The sequence below is a fragment of the Callospermophilus lateralis genome, chromosome 3 (assembly GCF_048772815.1).
Source record: "Callospermophilus lateralis isolate mCalLat2 chromosome 3, mCalLat2.hap1, whole genome shotgun sequence".
NCBI lineage: Eukaryota > Metazoa > Chordata > Mammalia > Rodentia > Sciuridae > Callospermophilus > Callospermophilus lateralis.
Window position 1 is genome coordinate 13,505,507 of NC_135307.1, and position 17,063 is coordinate 13,522,569.

The window sequence follows — 17,063 nt, forward strand, 5'->3', positions numbered from 1 at the left end:
CTGAGTCATAAATGCTTCTGTTTCTCTGGGTGGATGCCTGCTGTAGCCGCTTGTCTCATGGGAGCACTTGAGGAAACTGTTGACCTGTTTTCCAAAGTGGCCGGCCATGACACCTGCCTTCCCTCAGACCATGCGTGGCCTTCCTGCTTCTCTGGTCCTCGGCAGCACTTGTCCTCCGTCTGGCTGTGAAGTGGCATCTCATCATGGTCTTGATTTGCATTTCCCTAGTGACTAATGCTAAGCCTCTTCTCCTGAGCTCGTAGCCATTAGTACACCTCCTTAGGTGGAGTGCTCCTTCAAATCCTCCTCCTATTTTTTGGTTCAGTCAATTATCTTAGGGTGCAGTTGTTCTTTTTATCTTCTGGTACAAGCCCTTTATTAAGTAGGTGGTTTGAAAATATGTTCTTCTTATTGCTTGCCTCTTGGTCTTCTTAATTTTATCTTTTTCTTTTCCTGTTCTTTTTTGCAGTACAGGGGATCAGACCCAGGGCCTCGCGCATGCTAGGCGGGTGCTTGACCACCGAGCGATACCCTCAGCCCTTTAAAGGTGTTCTTTGAAGCCCTGGCATTTAATACACTTATGAGGTCCACTTTCTAATTTTTTTCTTTTATTTCTTTTATGGACCAATGCTTTTGATGTCATATATGGCATCCTTATAGTTGTAACTCAAGGTCCCAAAGATTTTCTGCTGCTTTCTAAAGCTTTTATTCCCAGTCGGGTACAGTAGCACACATCTGTGATCCCAGCAACTTGGGAGACTGAGGCAGGAGGTTCACAAGTTCAAGTTAAATTTATTCCTGTTGAGTTTGGTTGAATCTGCCTTTTGAACTCTGACAGGAGGAATAAACATGGGGGACTTGTCTTAGGGGTGGGTGAATCTGCTCAGTTACATTTCATTTAAGGGGCAGGTTGTATCTGACATAATAGTTATTTGATTTTTTAAAATTTTTCTCTTATGAAATAGCAAATTACATAATGTGTCTGTAACACAAGTGGACAATTTACAGAACAACAAGGAGATGAATACCTGTGTTCCTTGCACCAGCTAAAGGAAGAGAAAACCACTAGAACTGTCTCTGTCTGCCGAGCCCCCTCCCTCTTCCCTGGGGATCAGGCTCTTGAACCTTTTGTCAGTCTCCTTTGTTTGGCTTTATACGTGTATTTAATCGTGACCGACATGATGTCTGCGCTAGCTGGTTTTGACCTTTATATAAGTGTGGTCATAGTGAAAGGTCATAGTGAAAGGTGTTTTTCTCCCTCGTGTTCTTTTTCCCATTATGGTCCCAAGATTCCTCTGTTTTGAAGCTGGGTTGCACTTCGTTCATCTGCAGGTTTCCCACATGCAGTCAAAAGGCAGTTTCTCTTTCCAGCTGTTGATTCCCTGGGCTGCTCTTGGGTTTTGCTCTTTGGGTGATGTCATGAAGCACCACGGGTGTGAGCTTCAGTAGCAACAGCTGCGGCAGAGTGGCCGGGTCAGAGGACAGCACCAGGGTGTTTTCAGAGTGGGGTGCCAGTCACCCAACTTCTGCCATGGCTGTGTTGGCTTCCTATTGCTGATGTAACCAACAGCCACAGACGTTGGTCTTACACTTCTGGAGGTAGAGTCTGAAGTGGGACTCACCGGGTTAATCCATGTTCCTCGGTGGCTCTGGAGGAGGCTCCGTTCTCTCACTGTTCCCAGTGTTCAGAGGCTGCCTGCCTCCTCGCAGGACGGGCCCCTTCTTCCCTCCTCAAGTCAGCAAGCCTCCAGGGAGTCCTTGTTGTGTCACTCAGAGACAGACCCCTGCCCCACTCTCCACAGAGGCCTTGTGACTAACTTGGGCCACGGATCAATCGGGGAAGACCTCTGTGTTTGGGTGCAGCTGGTCAGCACCTTAAAACCATGCTGGGTCGGTTCCCCCTTGGCGTGGTCTGTGCCACACTCACGGCTATGGGCAGGGGAGGTGCACGTCTTTGGGGCACGTTGTTCTGCCTGCCGCAGTTGGTGCAGGAAGGTCCTCATTACTTCAGAGGCAGGGACTCAGTCACGTTGCGGTTTGTGTGTGTGATGCACGATGACGTTTTGGCCGACAGTGGACTTCATGTACGACCATGGGCTCCTAAGATCCGATGGCCCAGTGACAGGGTAACCATCTAGTTTGAAATTATTCGATGTTTGCACAACAGCCTCAGCTGATGACACATTTCTCAGAGCAAGTCCCCATTGTCAGGTGACCCAGGACTGCGTTTGAGGCATTAGGTGGTGACTCGGTGGTCTCTGTTCAGACTTTCTGCCCCCGCTCTTTCTCCTTGGACTGCTGTAGTTTTACTGATTTCCCTGTTGCCTCTGTCTGAGGCACCGTCAAGATCTGCAGTCAGAATGCCTGGGGTCTTTCGCCATGAGCTGAGTGTGACTTGGGCAGGTCACCTCCCCTTACCAGGTTGCTCTTTCCCCGTTGGTGAAGTGGGGCGTGACCTCCATCACCTGGGGTCACTGTGAGGACTAAATGAGATAATGCATGGGAAGCTCCAGCACAGGGCTGGACGGTGGAAGAGCCAGTGGAAGTGTCTGTTAGCGCACTCCCTCAGCCGTCCATTCATCTAACAGCCCGTGTGCCAGGCCCGGAGTCTGCCCGTTCAGCATTCAGCAACTGAGCCGCGAGCACCTTCTTTGCCATGAAATGAATGTATCTGTGCTGGGCCTCTGCAGGCCCGATACAGGCTTAGTGTTTGGCCAGCTTCATTTTTATTTATTTACTTTTGGAGGTGAGAGTCTGAAGTGGGTCTCACCAGATTGAACCCAAGGGTGCTTTACCACTGAGCCACCTCCCCAGCCCTTTTTTATACTTTATTTGGAGACAGGGTCTCACTGAGTTGCTTAGGCCTTGCTAGGTTGTGGAGGCTGGTTTTGAACTCGTGATCCTCCTGCCTCAGCCTCCCGAGCCTCTGGGTTTACAGGCGTGCACTGCCGCACCAGTGGCAAGCTTTATTTTCACTGAGAGCCGGTGCGGTTGGGAACAGGATGTGCAGGGGTCCAGGTCCTCCCAGGGAGGCAGAGCCGGCACCCCTGCTCCCGCTCTCTTATATCTTTGTACCAGGAAGGACCTGGTTAGCCCTAAGCAGAGAGCTAGGCAGGTTTTCCCTTCTGCCTTCGGGTGATTTCCACGTCGCGCAGGCTGGCGCGTGCCATTTGCAATAAGGAAGCTGTGTCCCCCAGCGTGGTGGGAATGGCGCTCTGGAAGCCTTCTGTGGCCCTGGAGTGTCGGCTTTCGAGTCATCAGTGCGTTCTTAACTGGACAGCGTATTTCCAGTTCCCGGCCGAGCTCCTGTCTTCACCCAGTTCTCTGAACAGAGGCTGTGGCAGGTAAAGTCCTCAGGTCGGAAGAGGCCTGTGTGACAGCAGCCAGCCCCTGAGCTGTCAGCCTGTCTGCCGGTCACTCTGAGCCATTCATTTTTGAGAGCTAAATCCCTGTGTTCAGGAGGCTTTGTGTGGCCTGAAACATGAGCATAAGCTTCTTGGGCCTGCAACGCCCTCGTGCCTGTAGCTGCGTGTGTGTGTCCCGCAGGAGCGCTGGCTTCCCCCAGGCCAGAATCCGGAGAGTTTGGGTGGGTGGGAATCTTTTAAAATCAAGGTGAAATGTTTTTGGCTATAGATGGACACAGTACCTTTATTTTACTTATTCATTTTTATGTGGAGCTGAGGATCGAGCCCAGGGCCTCACGTGTGCTAGGCGAGTGCTCCACCGCTGAGCCCCAGACCCAGCCCCAGCCCCAGAAATGTACGTTTTTAAAAGCAATGATTTCAACCCCGATCAGCAGGCAGCCGTGTGCAGCCCGCCTTCCAGGAGGTGGCACGTGGGTGGCTCTAGGAGCCCAGGGGCCCCTTCCCAGGCCGAGGTGACCGAGTCTCTGCTTGCAGGCCGATGCGTGCCATGCCTACCAGATCATCCACCGCAATGGGATTCCCGACGAGCAGATCATCGTGATGATGTACGACGACATCGCCAACAACGAGGAGTAAGTGGGGAGCACTGGGAATGGGGGGCGCCGGCCAAGGCCTGAGACCAGCACCACTCTTACTCCAGGGCTCCCAGAGCGCCGGCTGCAGCCGGTCACAGCGGTGGAAGGCCGAGGGCTCTGTCCAGATCCCCGCACATCTCGGCCCGGGCAGGGTGGGGAAGTGGAAGGCGGCGGCCCCTGACAGGGCTAAACTAGATTCCCTCTCACCCTGGAGAGCTGCCCCGTGGGGCCCCAGTTCTGCCTGTTCCTGGAAGACACTGGCCCGGGCATCGGCCCCCCACGGCTCACTCTGCACCTTTGTGACTCATTGCCCTTAGTTTCCTGAGGGACAAGGACAAGCAGGGTGGGCACTGAGCTTGACAGTCCTCCCTCCCCGGTCACCCTGCAGTGGTCCTGAGGGGTGCTGCCCTCGATGGCCATCACAGGGCTCACCGAGTCACTCCGAGGCTGGTGTCCGAGTCCTCTTTCTGTCCTCTGTCTGAGGGAGCCCTGGTGAGCCACGGTCCCAAGGTGCTTTGTGGTATCCAGCAGGAGGTGGGCGCTGGCCCTGGCCTAAGGTCTTAGAGCTCTGCCTCCCACTACTGCTGCCAGGAGCTCCTGGATGGTGCCACCTGAGGTCTCCACCCACCCAAGCCACCAACAGCCTGGGGACCATGCAGGCAGCGAGAGATGTCTCAGACAAACATAGTGGTTTACTGTTGCTTTACGAAGTGGGGTAGATGTTGAAGAGAGATTTCAGAGACAGTCACGTTTTATTTCTGTCACGTCCTCTGATTGCAGGAACCCCACCCCAGGTATCGTGATCAACAGGCCCAACGGCACGGACGTGTACAAGGGAGTCCCCAAGGACTACACTGGGGAGGTGAGGGCACTCAGGGACTTTGGGTGGGGACGGTGGATTTTGTTTCATTTCCTTGATGATTTTTCATTATTTGTTGTATTTCTAGAATCAGAACCTTGCTAGGCTGATTTCTTGTCTGTGTTTCCTGTTTCTGTTAGGATTAGTGTTTGAGGAGTAAATCATGAGAGAGAGAGAGAGAGAGAGAGAGAGAGGGAGATTGCACGTGCACACGTGTACTGGGTGGACCCAGGGCTTCTCTCATACTAGACAAGTGCTTACCACTGAGCTATTTTGTTTTTTTGAGACTGGGTCTCACTATGTTTCCCAGGCTGACCTTAAACTCCTGGGCTCAGGTGATCCCCCTACCTCAGTCCCACATGTGGCTCGGGCTTGGGTGTATGCTCCCACACCTGGCTCAATTATGAGAGTTTTAAAAGAAAACAGAAAAAATGAAAAAAAAGGACAACGTGTCTAATAAATTGCAGTATACCATTATTTGGTTTCAGGTCTGTGCATACTTTAAGTCTGGTAATACATTTCTTTAGTGATAACCTGATCTTCTTGAGTTATTACCATTAATCTGATCTTGGATTATCTGTGCTCTTTTATGAAAATCAATGTTCTCAGCCCTGGGCCGAGTGCACGGTATCTCAGGATTTTCCCGAGGGTAGGTTTTTGTTGATATTATAGTACATCACCTCTAAACGTTTTTATATTTCCCCCACTTGATGGAGAGTGTGTAAATTGACACGTTTAAAACACCATAGTGACTTCAGTCTGGTTTTTGTCACCTCTTTCGTATCTTCAGAGTGATCTCTTAGGAGATTTTTCTTTGTGATAAACATTTGTCTCAAGTCTAATATTTCTTTCAGTTTCATTGTTTATTCTTTTACATACAAATATAATTCAGTTTAATATCATACATATAACAGAGCTGATTCCATTTTGGTGAAACTGTTTCTTTCTACATGGTTATAGAAGGGAATGTTTGGAATCTGGGTGTCAGGATTTGGGGTGATTGTTTCTTCCTGTGTACTTTTTTGTATTGCATTTAATGATCCAGTTTCAGTTTCACAGACTGCCCTCTGGGACTCAGCCTCTTGGGTAGCCAGCTGGATGCAGGAGGCGGGCTGGTCGCTGCTGTCTCTGTCTCTGTGTCTGTCCCTGGAGTATTTCTCTTCCTCTGCTGTGGTCCCTGTATATCGTCATCTTTGCATTTCTCCGACACATTATGGTGGTCAGGAAGGAGCCAGGCCTGCCGAGCGGAACCTGAGGTGTGCTTGGCCCTGGGATGCACCAGGCCCAACACTGCCCTTGCCTGGGGCCTTCCTGGTTCTGGAGGGTTAGCTCTGAGGCCTTGCCTGTGTAGCCGTGGCTGGGCTCTTGTCCATCTGTTTGGTCAGGACTGGTAGCTGCATCTGACATTGACTCCTAATTCCTTGTAGGACGTCACCCCACAAAACTTCCTGGCTGTGTTGAGAGGTGACGCTGAAGCAGTGAAGGGCAAAGGCTCTGGAAAGGTCCTGAAGAGGTACGTCTGTCTGTGGGCCTCACTCCTCTCTCAAGAGCTGGCGCCCAGCACCAGGGCTCAGCCAGGCGCCCCTGTCCCTCTGTGAGAGGCTTCAGAGGGGAGCTTTGTCCTCTCCTAGGACCACGGCTCAGGGGTGACTTTCAGTGGCTTCTCTGGATGGCCCATTTCTGTGCTCAGGAATCCTGTGATCCCTGGTCCCTCACTACTCTGGAGAAATGGTCCCTGTCACTTAGACCCACTGTTGGGTTGTCTGTGGGTTGTGGTGCTGGTCACCCAGGGGGGTCTCCGAAGGCCCCGTGGGTTGCTGGGCCGCACCTGCCTCCAGCCTCCTCTGGCCACAGGTCCCCGCATAGGGAGAGCAAACGCTGGCATTAGGGAAACCAACCTCAGCACTTGTCCCGCTGATGGTGGCTGGAGATGTCTGGTGCTTAGTGTTCCCTGAGCCATAATTTCAAGAGATGTCGGGGACTTTGGCAGCAGATCAGAAGGGAATGGAGGCCTGGGCACAGATAATCCAACCAGAGGCGAGTTGTGGGGGGGACCCTGCTGGGGAGCTTAGTTGGCTCCGAGTGTGTCTCTGGGTCTCTGCCGCCTGAACATTGCCCTCCCAGCTGGAGCCCTGCCAAGGGAGGGCAGGTGGGTCCGAGGGGCCTGGAGGGGAGGCTGCAGGACTCCCAAGGAGCCCACTCTGCAGGTCCCACCTGGTTGTCTGCCCAGCTGCCCAGCAGAGGTCCCTCTGCCTTTCTAGCTGTGGTGCAGAGCGTAGCACCAGGACAGGGCCCTGGGAGCAGAGGGGGCGGTCACCCGCGGGCCTCGGCTCCTCCTTGACCTGTTGGGCAGCCCTCATCCTTGAGTTTCTTAGCTTTTGTTCAGAGAAATGGAATTAAAAATAAAAACAGGAGCCATCGCCCTTGGGCTCTCACTGGCTACTCTTCCTCGCAGCGGCCCCCAGGATCACGTGTTCGTTTACTTCACTGACCACGGAGCTACTGGAATCCTGGTTTTTCCTAACGATGACGTGAGTTTCTCTTCTCATTTGATCCTGGGAGGTTTTTTGGTTTTGCTTTCCTTCTGATCACGGTGCTGTCATGGAACCAGGGGCCTCGTGTGTGCTGGGAAGCGCTGTACCTCTGAGCCGCCCTTTCCGCCAGCACTGGTCCTTGACATTTTAAAGACAAACTTGGAAAATAAAAAACAAAGGCTGGGCGTCAAGATTCAGCCTGTGGCCTGTTTCCTGAAGCCCTCTTGGGCTGCTTAAGTCCTGTGGCAGCTGGCCTTGGGGACAAGCTTGGCAGCTTGAGGTCTGTCCAGGGATGCCGCTCCCATCTGGCTTTGCCCACAGTCCTCTCCCAGCATCAGTGACCGTCTCAGGACAAGAGTGACACACTAGACGTGGAAGAGCAAAGTCCCTGGACAGCCAGGACAAACCCCGAGTGGGGAAGCGTGATCTCTTCCCTGTTTAAACATGTCATGAACACAGCCGGGGTCACCTCGGAGGGTCTGACTGTTCCCTGCGGTTACAGGGTATGGTCTCTGTTGGTGGGCTCCCAGCAGGGGCCTCTCTGGTGCCTGCCTGCCTGACGTCAGTGTTCTTATCTTGCAGCTTCACGTGAAGGACCTGAACGAGACCATCCATTACATGCACGAACACAGAATGTACCAAAAGGTGACGTCAGCCCCGGGTGGCCTAAGGGAAGGAAGGCAGGGTTAGCAGAGGCCACCGTGGCATGACTGCTCTTATGACTGGGTGGCTGTGTTTCTGGAAAGGGTTTCCTCCTTTGAGTGGATGGACCACGGATTGCCCAGCAGGAGCCTTTGTGAGCCTAGGGCGGTAGATCTTCCATTAGAACCGCTAGCGAGTGCCCAGGACCTCGAGCAGGGCCTCACCCCAGGTCTGGCCAGTGTGATATGAAGGCTGAGAAGGGTGACTTTCTCAGTTTCCAGGTGCTGCTGCTGCAGGTCTGGGGTACACACTTTGAGGATGGCTGTCCCCAGGGTTGAACTGTTGGAGAGGAACATACCACCATCTTATTTCCACCCTGGCCCCCTTGCCTCTCTGGTACCTTTTAGAAATGTAGAGGTGCTGCCGTGGGCAAAAGGTGCAGTCCAGGGGGAGAAATAAAGAATGTCCATGCACTTCTGCCCAACTCAATGCTTTGTTCACTCAAATCACTCAGTACAATTTCATTCTGTAGGTTCTTAATCAAGAAAATGACAATCCTTAGTGCTAGGCACTGCAATAGACATAATCAATTCACAACAAACAATTCTGGTTTAATTCTAAGGACTGCAAACACACTTAATCATGACAGGCTCATGACAGACATTCCTTCCGCGTGCCAAGTTCAAGTGTCAGATCAAAAGTCTCAAGCCTTAGGCCGCAAGTCCAGCAGATGCACACTCACTAAGACTGCGGTGATCACAGATCAGGAACCAAGGCAGGCTTCTCCTGAGGTGGAGCTGGCGGGTCGTAGGGAGAAGGGTCAAGATGTGGCTGGAGAGTTGCAGAGTGGTGAGGAAGAGGCAGAGGATCGGCAAATGATGAAAAGGGTTGGCATGTCAGCCCAGGTGCTCCTCCTCCTCTCAGTGTGAGGGCATCAGTGTCTGCTGGCTGGATGTCTGTTCATTTGCGCTATTATTTATATTAAATTTGGGGGCTTTTGATCCCCCTTTCAATCCTTGTCAGCTGCCCCCAGATGTTGGAGGACAGCCTGCCGGGGCTTCACTCTGAGTTTATCAGGGTTGGGAGGCGGCTTGTTTGGGCCTGAGGGCCACTCTGAGGGCTGCATTAGGTGTGCCTAGAGAGACTGCAGGTTTCAAACTGGAGTTTTTAAAATGGAGTAGCTTATGCTCAGGCCTAAGGCCATCCTCACAGGAGGGCGGGGCACATGTGATGGTGACAGAAAGACAGCTTGCCTCATGGTTCTGCTCTTTGAAGCTGCTCCCTGTGTCATGGAGACACTGCTTTCCCTAGCATCACATGGCTCCTCTTCCCCTGCTGTACGTTAGCTGGTTGATATTTCCTTGTATTAGCGATGTGTGCACTGACCCCTGTCGGATGGCTTTGTGGGCTCTGCAGCAGTCTCCTGTAGCACTCATGTCTCCAAAGGCCAAAGTGAAAGACTCCCGTGAACACGTGGTGGGTGGGGCTGGGGGGCAGCAGAACCCCAGCGGCACTCATGGGGCTGAGTGGCAAACGTCTTGTCTGCCTGCAGATGGTGTTCTACATCGAAGCCTGTGAGTCCGGCTCCATGATGAACCACCTGCCCAATAACATCAACGGTAGGTGGAGAGCAGGGCTTCTGGGCCCGGCACTCAGCCGGTGGAACTACGTGCTCTACACAGCAGGGGCCACTGGGGCAGCCTGGTGTGCAGACGGGGCAGCCTGATATGCAGACATGGGGGCATCCAGGCCGGCAGCTCTCACTTCCTCTTCTCCCTGAGGATTATTAGGGAATAAAGAATCTGCCAGCCTCGCGGAGCACTCCCAGGTTCTAGCAAAACTACCTGAGTCCAAAACCAGTGGGCTTTGGATCAGCCATGGGCTTTGGCCTCGTGCGGGTCCTGCTTTCTGATCTCGGGAAGGTGACTTATCCTCTTTGGTCCTCAGGTATCCTCATCTGCAAAGTGGGGATCTAGCTAGGGCCTGTGTTGGGAGACTCATGCTTTGAATCAGTTCATGTGCCCAGCACTGTTCTGAGCCCAAGTGGACAGAGACTAAGTGGTAACTATTGAGGAGGTCTGTCCAGCTGAGTGCCTCTTTTTCTTTTTAAATTCAATTTAAGTTAATTATTTTTCCTATGCTCATGATGGGATCCAGGTCCTTGCACATGCTAGACAAATGCTCTACCACTGAGCTACGCCCCAGGCCCCTTCTGAATTTTTTTTTTTTTTTTTTTTTTTAGTAACTCTTAGTGACCAGATTAGTCCCATATTCTTAGGTTACGTGAGCCTTTAGGCTTTGTCAGCGTGCTCTTGCAGGACGGCAGGATGTGCTCGGGGTGCTCAGCGTGCTCGCTTCTGTGTTTAGATTATTCAACTGAGGGGACTGGGCTGGGAGTGTGGCTCCCTGGTGGAGCACTTGCCTACCATTGTGAGGTCCTAGGTTTGATCCCCAGCACCGCCCACTAAACGCTAGTAAGCACACCGGAGTGGACAGGGCCGGCCACCCTTCCTGGGTCGAAGCAGGTGGCAGGGGAGGTGGGAGCTTTAAATGTGGCCCTCGGGGAGGGAGGAAATGCAACTCAGAGGTGCCTCTGATTCCTTGTAGTTTACGCAACTACCGCCGCCAACCCCAAGGAGTCCTCCTACGCCTGCTACTACGACGAGAAGAGGAACACCTACCTAGGTGACTGGTACAGTGTCAACTGGATGGAAGACTCGGACGTGGTGAGCCCTGGTGGGGGCCGGCAGCCCCTGGGTTGAACAGTCGGGCTCTGGCCCTGGGAGGACCTTCACGTTCTCCTTTCTGCAGGAGGATCTGACCAAGGAGACCCTCCACAAGCAGTACCAGCTGGTGAAGTCCCACACCAACACCAGCCACGTCATGCAGTACGGAAACAAAGTGAGTGGGCCTCCCCGCTCCTCCGCGGGGGCTGGCCTCATCTTCAGTCTACACTCAGGGCCCTTCAGGGGCCCCAAAACTGTGGGAGCCAGCTGTGCACCTCCTAGGCAGGGACCATCCGTCTGCTTACACGGACATTCTCTCTCTCTCTCCAGTCCATCTCTGCCATGAAAGTGATGCAGTTTCAGGGCATGAAGCACAAAGCCAGTTCCCCTATCTCTCTGCCTCCAGTCACACGCCTTGACCTCACTCCCAGCCCGGAGGTAACCCTGGCCATCCTGAAAAGGAAACTGATGCAGACCAATGACGGGCAGGAGTCGCGGGGTCTCCTCAAGCAGATCCAGCAGCACCAGGATGTGAGTAGCACCCAGATCCTTTGCAGGTCCCGCTCCCAGCCACCGAAGCCCCTGTCCCCACCTGTACCCAGGACGGCTCAGAGCCAGCTGAGAGACCTCAGGCCACCACCTCTGGCCGCATAAGAGTGTGTGTGAAAGGGACCGACCGCTGTGCTCCAGGTGCAGCAGAGGAGGGGCGTCTTCTTTCCCTTCTAGGAAACTGACCTTGACCTCTTTGGTGGTCAGGTGCCAAGGGTTGGGTGCCTATTCCCCTGTCCTGCCAAGAAGCCAGGCCGTGTGGTGGCCCCCCTTTTATACATTGTTTCTTAGAGGCCAGTTCTGTCTTGCTGCATATTGAGTTGTTAGCTAATCACATATGTGTAGCTTTAAACCCAACACAAAGTGCTTCTGCTCCTGTTGTCGCGGTCCTCGTGGCCGCGGCCTGAAGTGCTTCCCACAGCCCTGAGCTCTCCTTGACTTCCCTGCGTCTGTCTTAGTAGCTCCTCAGTTGGTGTGGAACTGGCAGGATTGTTCCCACGTTCCAGCTGCGTGCTCTCTGGCATGCTGGGCAGAGGGCTGCCTGTCCCTCCAGAGAGCCTGCTGCCTGTTCCGCTCGTCCCTTTCTGCAGCCCAGCAGGGACCGATGCTCTGGGACAGGGCCTGGATCTTCTGGGTGAAAGCTGCCCTTCTGGTATCAGGAGTAACACTTCTCCGAAAGTGGAGACCCCAGAAGGCGAGGTCACACAGCTCCACACACTGGCCCCCTTCAGGACGCCTGAGCTGGCATCTTGTTTTACCCACGGGGCTGGAGCGGTGTGGAGAGGGGTCTGTAACTGCACCCAGCAGTGCTGAGCCAGACTCCACTGAAGGGCTGTGCGTCCCCCCAGGCCAGGCACATCATCCAGAAGACCGTGAACAAGATCGTGTCTCTGCTGACGACCTCCGAGGCTGTGGGGGAGAGGCTGCTGTCCGAGAGAGCCCCGCTCACCGAGCACAGCTGCTACCAGGAGGCCGTGACGCACTTCCGCACCCACTGCTTCAACTGGCACTCCTCCATGGTGAGCCTGGGCCGCTGCAGCTGATGCCCGGAAGCTAAATTCACTTTGTGTGCTGGCTGTCACTTGGGTTCATTGCCTTGAGAAAGGTTCCATCCTGGCTGAGGGCCCTCAGGCGGAGATGCCCAGTTCCCTGGCCATGAGTCTTGGCCCTGGTGCACTCATGGTCCAGCGGGTGAGGGAGTCCCCAAGACATAGGTGGCACTCCCTGTGTGTCTTTCAAGTGCCTGCTTCTCACGCTGTTCCTGTCCCTGTCAAACGCCCTGCCCCCTCAGCCACACGGGGTTCTCCCTAAGATGCATGTTGTCACACCCTGGTCCTGGAGGAGCAGGAAAAGTGAAGTCTCTGCAGATGGAAAGGCCAGGAACCCCTGGCTGAGATGCCTGTCTCTGTAATGGCAGAGGTGGTGTCTCCCAAGCTACGAATCCATTGCACAGTGACGGTGATGTGTGATTCTTCTGTTTTCTTCTAGTACGAGTATGCTTTGAGGCATTTGTACGTGCTGGCCAACCTTTGTGAAAAGGCTTATCCCATCGACAGGTAATGCCCGCGATGGTGACATTCTGAGAGTGCCAGGGAGCACACTGCTGTCTGTTTCTGCAAGTGTCCAGTTTGCTTCTGCCACCTGCTGCCTGCCTTCACCCGCTGCCTGCCTTCACCCGCTGCCTGGCTTCCTTGTGGGGCCTTGGCCAGTGCAGACCAGAGCAGCTGCCTTCTTGGCGGGTGGCTGGGAGTCTGTCTTGAAGGACTCCTGCCTGCGTGGGACTGTCGGGCTGGCTCAGTGAATGCCTTTCCTGTCTCTTACAGCATAAAACTGTCCATGGACAAGGTGTGCCTGGGTTACTACTGAGGCGCTGCCCTCTGGATGCTGCTCCCACGTGAACACTGGACTAACCAGAGACTGAAGAGTGGAGCCGGAAGGGGAGCCGCTGTCGGGCCCTGGGGTGCTGGTGGGCCACTCTGGGCCTCTTCCAGGCCTTCCTGTCACAAGACCGCCCGCACCTTATTCCCTGTCCTCTGCAAGGACAGCCATGAAACTGAAGGAACTGCACACCGACTGGTCGGACTGTATCGAGAAAGGGACGTTTGCTCTCCAGGAGGTTTTTGGTTTTTTACTCATTAGTTTTCAGGAGCAAGCAGTTCCCCGGGGCTGCCAGAGCCTGTGAAAGGATCTTTGTTCTGAGAAAGTTGAAGCTGGAACCTCGTTAAGTCTTCAGGATGATTTGATTGCGGAGGGAAGTGAGCCCCGAATGCAAAATTATTTTTAGGAAAAAAAAATTATAATTTTTGATTGCTTTTATATTTTATTCTGTAACATTGGATGAGTCTTAAAAAAATAAAGATTTATAACTGAAGCTGAGTATGAATTCCTGGCCATGACTCTGAGGTCCATGCTCCCGGCCCTCCTGGTGGGGCTCCCTTCCTGCCTCCTGTCCCCTGTCTCCCCTCCCCGCTCTGCTATTTCTGCTCCTGCAGGCCTGGGACTTCTGGCTCCTGTGCCTTCCCTCCTTCCTGTTCCTCCTGCCTGGTGCTTTTCCCTTCATCGCCACAGACCCTTGAACTGCATCTCAAGTGCCCAAATGCCAGTCCTTGAACTTCCCTCCCTCCCTGCCTCCCCTCTCTTTACAAGTACCATCTCTGACAGCCACATCAGGGTCTGTCCTTGCACCAGCTGCAGGGTAGGGAGGGGACATCCCAGTGGGGAGCATGACCTCCTTCAGGGCAGAGGCCACTGGCTCCTGTTTCTCCTGACCCTGTGCAGGGATTAGGGTCACCACGTGGGTAGAATCCCAGGGAGCAGCAAAAATGGCAGGGTGGGCTCTGAGGTTTCAGTAACAAGTGAAAAAAGACCCTCTGCACTTGTTGCCAATGCTCAACAGCAATCCTGAGGGTTGGCGGGCTTTTAAAGAGATGCAGTGCTAAGAGTAAGACGTGGGTCCCTCTGTCTTCCAGAACTGCCCACTGCCACCAGGGCCCTACTCCTCTCTTTTTATTTGTTCCCCTACGGAATGAAAACATACTTAACCACTTAATAAAAGCAGCCCTATTTCACTTCTCAAATAACAACTTCCCAAGTCACAAGACCTTGGACTTTCTCCTCCTGTGGTTCCTAGGCTCTCAGGGGAAAGGGACCTTCCCCCCTGTGTTAAGCCATTTCTGTTAGATTTCTGTCTATGGACAAAAATAATTTTACTATAACTAAATGCTTTAGCTGAGTAACTTAGAAACAACAGGAATTTCCTTCTTATGGCTGAGAGTTCCAAATCAAGGCACAGGCCCATGGGGAGACTCATTTTCCATTTGGATTCTAACTCAATACTTTTTGCTCAAATTATTCCAATTTTGGTCTTCAGGCACTCTTTCAGTTGGCTACTGTGTCCTTTAAACATGCCACACCCCTTCAATACAGGCCTCTCGTCTCGTTTCTGTTTGAGGACTTCCTTACCTTCTGCGGCAACAAGATGTTCTAGGCTTATCTTGTCTATTTTCTGATTCCAGGCTTAGCATCAGCCTTTTCTCCAAAGAGCCCTGGTTCTTCTTACTGGAAATCTTTTCAGAAACTAAGACGTGGGTACTAGATGTGCATGTTGCTCCTGGGGTGGGCGTCACCTGGAGGCTGGCTGAGCAGGAAGCATGTGTGCATCCCTGTGAGTGTCCATGGTGACTGTGGGCCTATATTAGCTGCACACGGTTCCCACTGATGTCTCCAACTCCATCACCACGTGGTCCCCTCTAGCCGCCTGCCCTTTCTTATCTGTGAACTCCCACTCTGCCAGGGAAGCGTGCCCTCTCCATGTGCCACCCATTTACCTGTCTGATTCCAGTGTACACGTGTAGCAGTGTCAGAACGGCCCCCTCCTGGGGAACAGCCTTTTCAACCAGGGCACAGTGCTTATGTGCAATCTCCTGCTGAGTAATGGCCTCTTCTCCTTCAGGGTCACTTCCAAAATTCCTCAGGTCAGCCCCTTCCCCTGTTATGGTCAGAAGTCAGGAGATGCTCTGGAAATACATGCCCTTAAGTCCTCAGCAAGAGATACTGAACAGTTATTGCACCCCGCAATAGCTTGCTTCACCCAGTGGGCCTGAGTTACACTCACCTGTTCCTTTGTAATCCTACCCCTTCACCCTTTTGGGGATAGAATGTCCCACGGAACCGCCCCTTGTGGGTCCCCTATATAAGAATAAAGAATTCCAGAGGCTCTCTCTCTTTCCAGAGACCCCTAAGTTCAGAGAGACGTCCCTGGATATGTGAAAAGGTACTTCTGTGTGTTTGTGTGCTTTCTTTGACATTTTCTTAAGTGATTGGAAGAGTCAGATTTTGTGAGCCCAGCATGAGGTCACCAGCTAGGGTAGATGGCGGTAGTCAGATTTATTCGCAGCAGACTACAATCCATTCTGGGGTCTCCTGACCTCCCGAAGTGATATTTTGAGATTGTATACATTAAAATTCACTCCTGGTGGCTACAAACTTCTGTTTTGATAAAGGCACTAAGACAAGTTCCCACCATGACATTTTCACACAGAGCAGTTCCACTGCCCTGAAAGTCCCCTGGGTCTCAGCGAATCCTCCTTCCTTTCCCCCACCCCACGGCAACTACTGATCTTACCGCTTATACTTCTGCCCTTTCCGGAATGTCATGGAATTGGGATCGTATGATCTTTTCAAATGGGCTTCTTCCACTCAGTGATACGCGTGTGGGTTCGTCCCTGTCTTCTTCATGGGCTGGTTACTCTTCCCATTGCCGAATCCTATTGTGTGGATGGACCCTAATTTGCTGATTCGCCTGTTGGAGGATAGCTGGGTTGTTTCCAGTGGCTATAAATGAAACTGCTAGAAACGCTCAAGTGTAGGTCTTTGTGTGAGCCTAGCTTTTAAATTTAGTTGTGTTGATTATAGGAACATAATTTAGGATCATGTGATAAGGCCTTTTATCTTTGCAGACGCGGAACGTCTTCAGAAGCGCCTGCCTTGTTCTGTGCTCCCCTAGCTACCACAGGGGCTTTTCTTGCTTCACCTTCTCACCAACATTTGGCAGTTTGGATTTTAGCCTTTTTAAATTTATTTTTATTTTATTTTATTTTTATTTTTTTTTTTTTTGCGGTGCTGGGGATTGAACCCAGGGCTTCGTCTTTGTGCCTGTAAGGCAAGCACTCGACCAACTGAGCTATATCCCCAGTCCTGGGTTTTAGCCATTTTGATAGGTGTGTGGCTATCACTTGAACTGTGAGTGTCCCCATGTGCCCACGAGTTAGAGGCTTGGTCCCCAGGGGCCCTCTCTGGAGGTGGTGGATTTAAGAGGTGAGGCCTAGGGGGATCTGAGGTCACTGTGGGGGGTATGCCCTTGAAGGGGACAATGGAACCCCTTCATCTTTCTCTCTCTTCCACCTGGCCACGGAGCTCCCCGGCTTCCTCCACCACACTCTTGCCATGATGTTCTGTGCCCATCAGTCAATGAACTGAAACCTCCCAAACTGTGAGCCAAAGTAAACGTTTCTTCTTCTAAGTTGCTTTTCCCAGGCACTGGTTACAGTGGTGGAGAGCTAGCTAGCACATCTGAGATTTCTCTCACTTCTGAATTCTTCGAATCCTGGCTTAGGTCATCCTTTCAAGTCTGGTACTTTTTTTCATGTTTATTAGTTCTTTTTGAAACAGTGCATTACATTTTCTAAAGCTGTTCTGGGACACATTTTTCTCGTGTGTTTTCATCGTCCCCAGGAGAACTGGTTACCCCATTT

General features: G+C 52.5%; 1 protein-coding gene across 1 annotated transcript in view; it reads left to right on the top strand.

Annotated features, from left to right (window-relative positions):
* Lgmn (legumain) overlaps positions 1-13,681 on the top strand; it is a 29,770-nt gene extending 16,089 nt beyond the window's left edge. The window contains exons 3-14 of the mRNA XM_076848008.2: positions 3,900-3,997; positions 4,781-4,862; positions 6,287-6,372; positions 7,315-7,390; positions 7,976-8,038; positions 9,588-9,654; positions 10,643-10,761; positions 10,847-10,936; positions 11,092-11,292; positions 12,159-12,329; positions 12,799-12,866; positions 13,134-13,681. Coding sequence (XP_076704123.2) covers positions 3,900-3,997; positions 4,781-4,862; positions 6,287-6,372; positions 7,315-7,390; positions 7,976-8,038; positions 9,588-9,654; positions 10,643-10,761; positions 10,847-10,936; positions 11,092-11,292; positions 12,159-12,329; positions 12,799-12,866; positions 13,134-13,176 — 1,164 coding nt within the window. The 3' untranslated portion in view covers positions 13,177-13,681. The remainder of the gene's footprint in view (positions 1-3,899; positions 3,998-4,780; positions 4,863-6,286; positions 6,373-7,314; positions 7,391-7,975; positions 8,039-9,587; positions 9,655-10,642; positions 10,762-10,846; positions 10,937-11,091; positions 11,293-12,158; positions 12,330-12,798; positions 12,867-13,133) is intronic.
* The last annotated feature ends 3,382 nt before the right edge of the window (positions 13,682-17,063 follow it).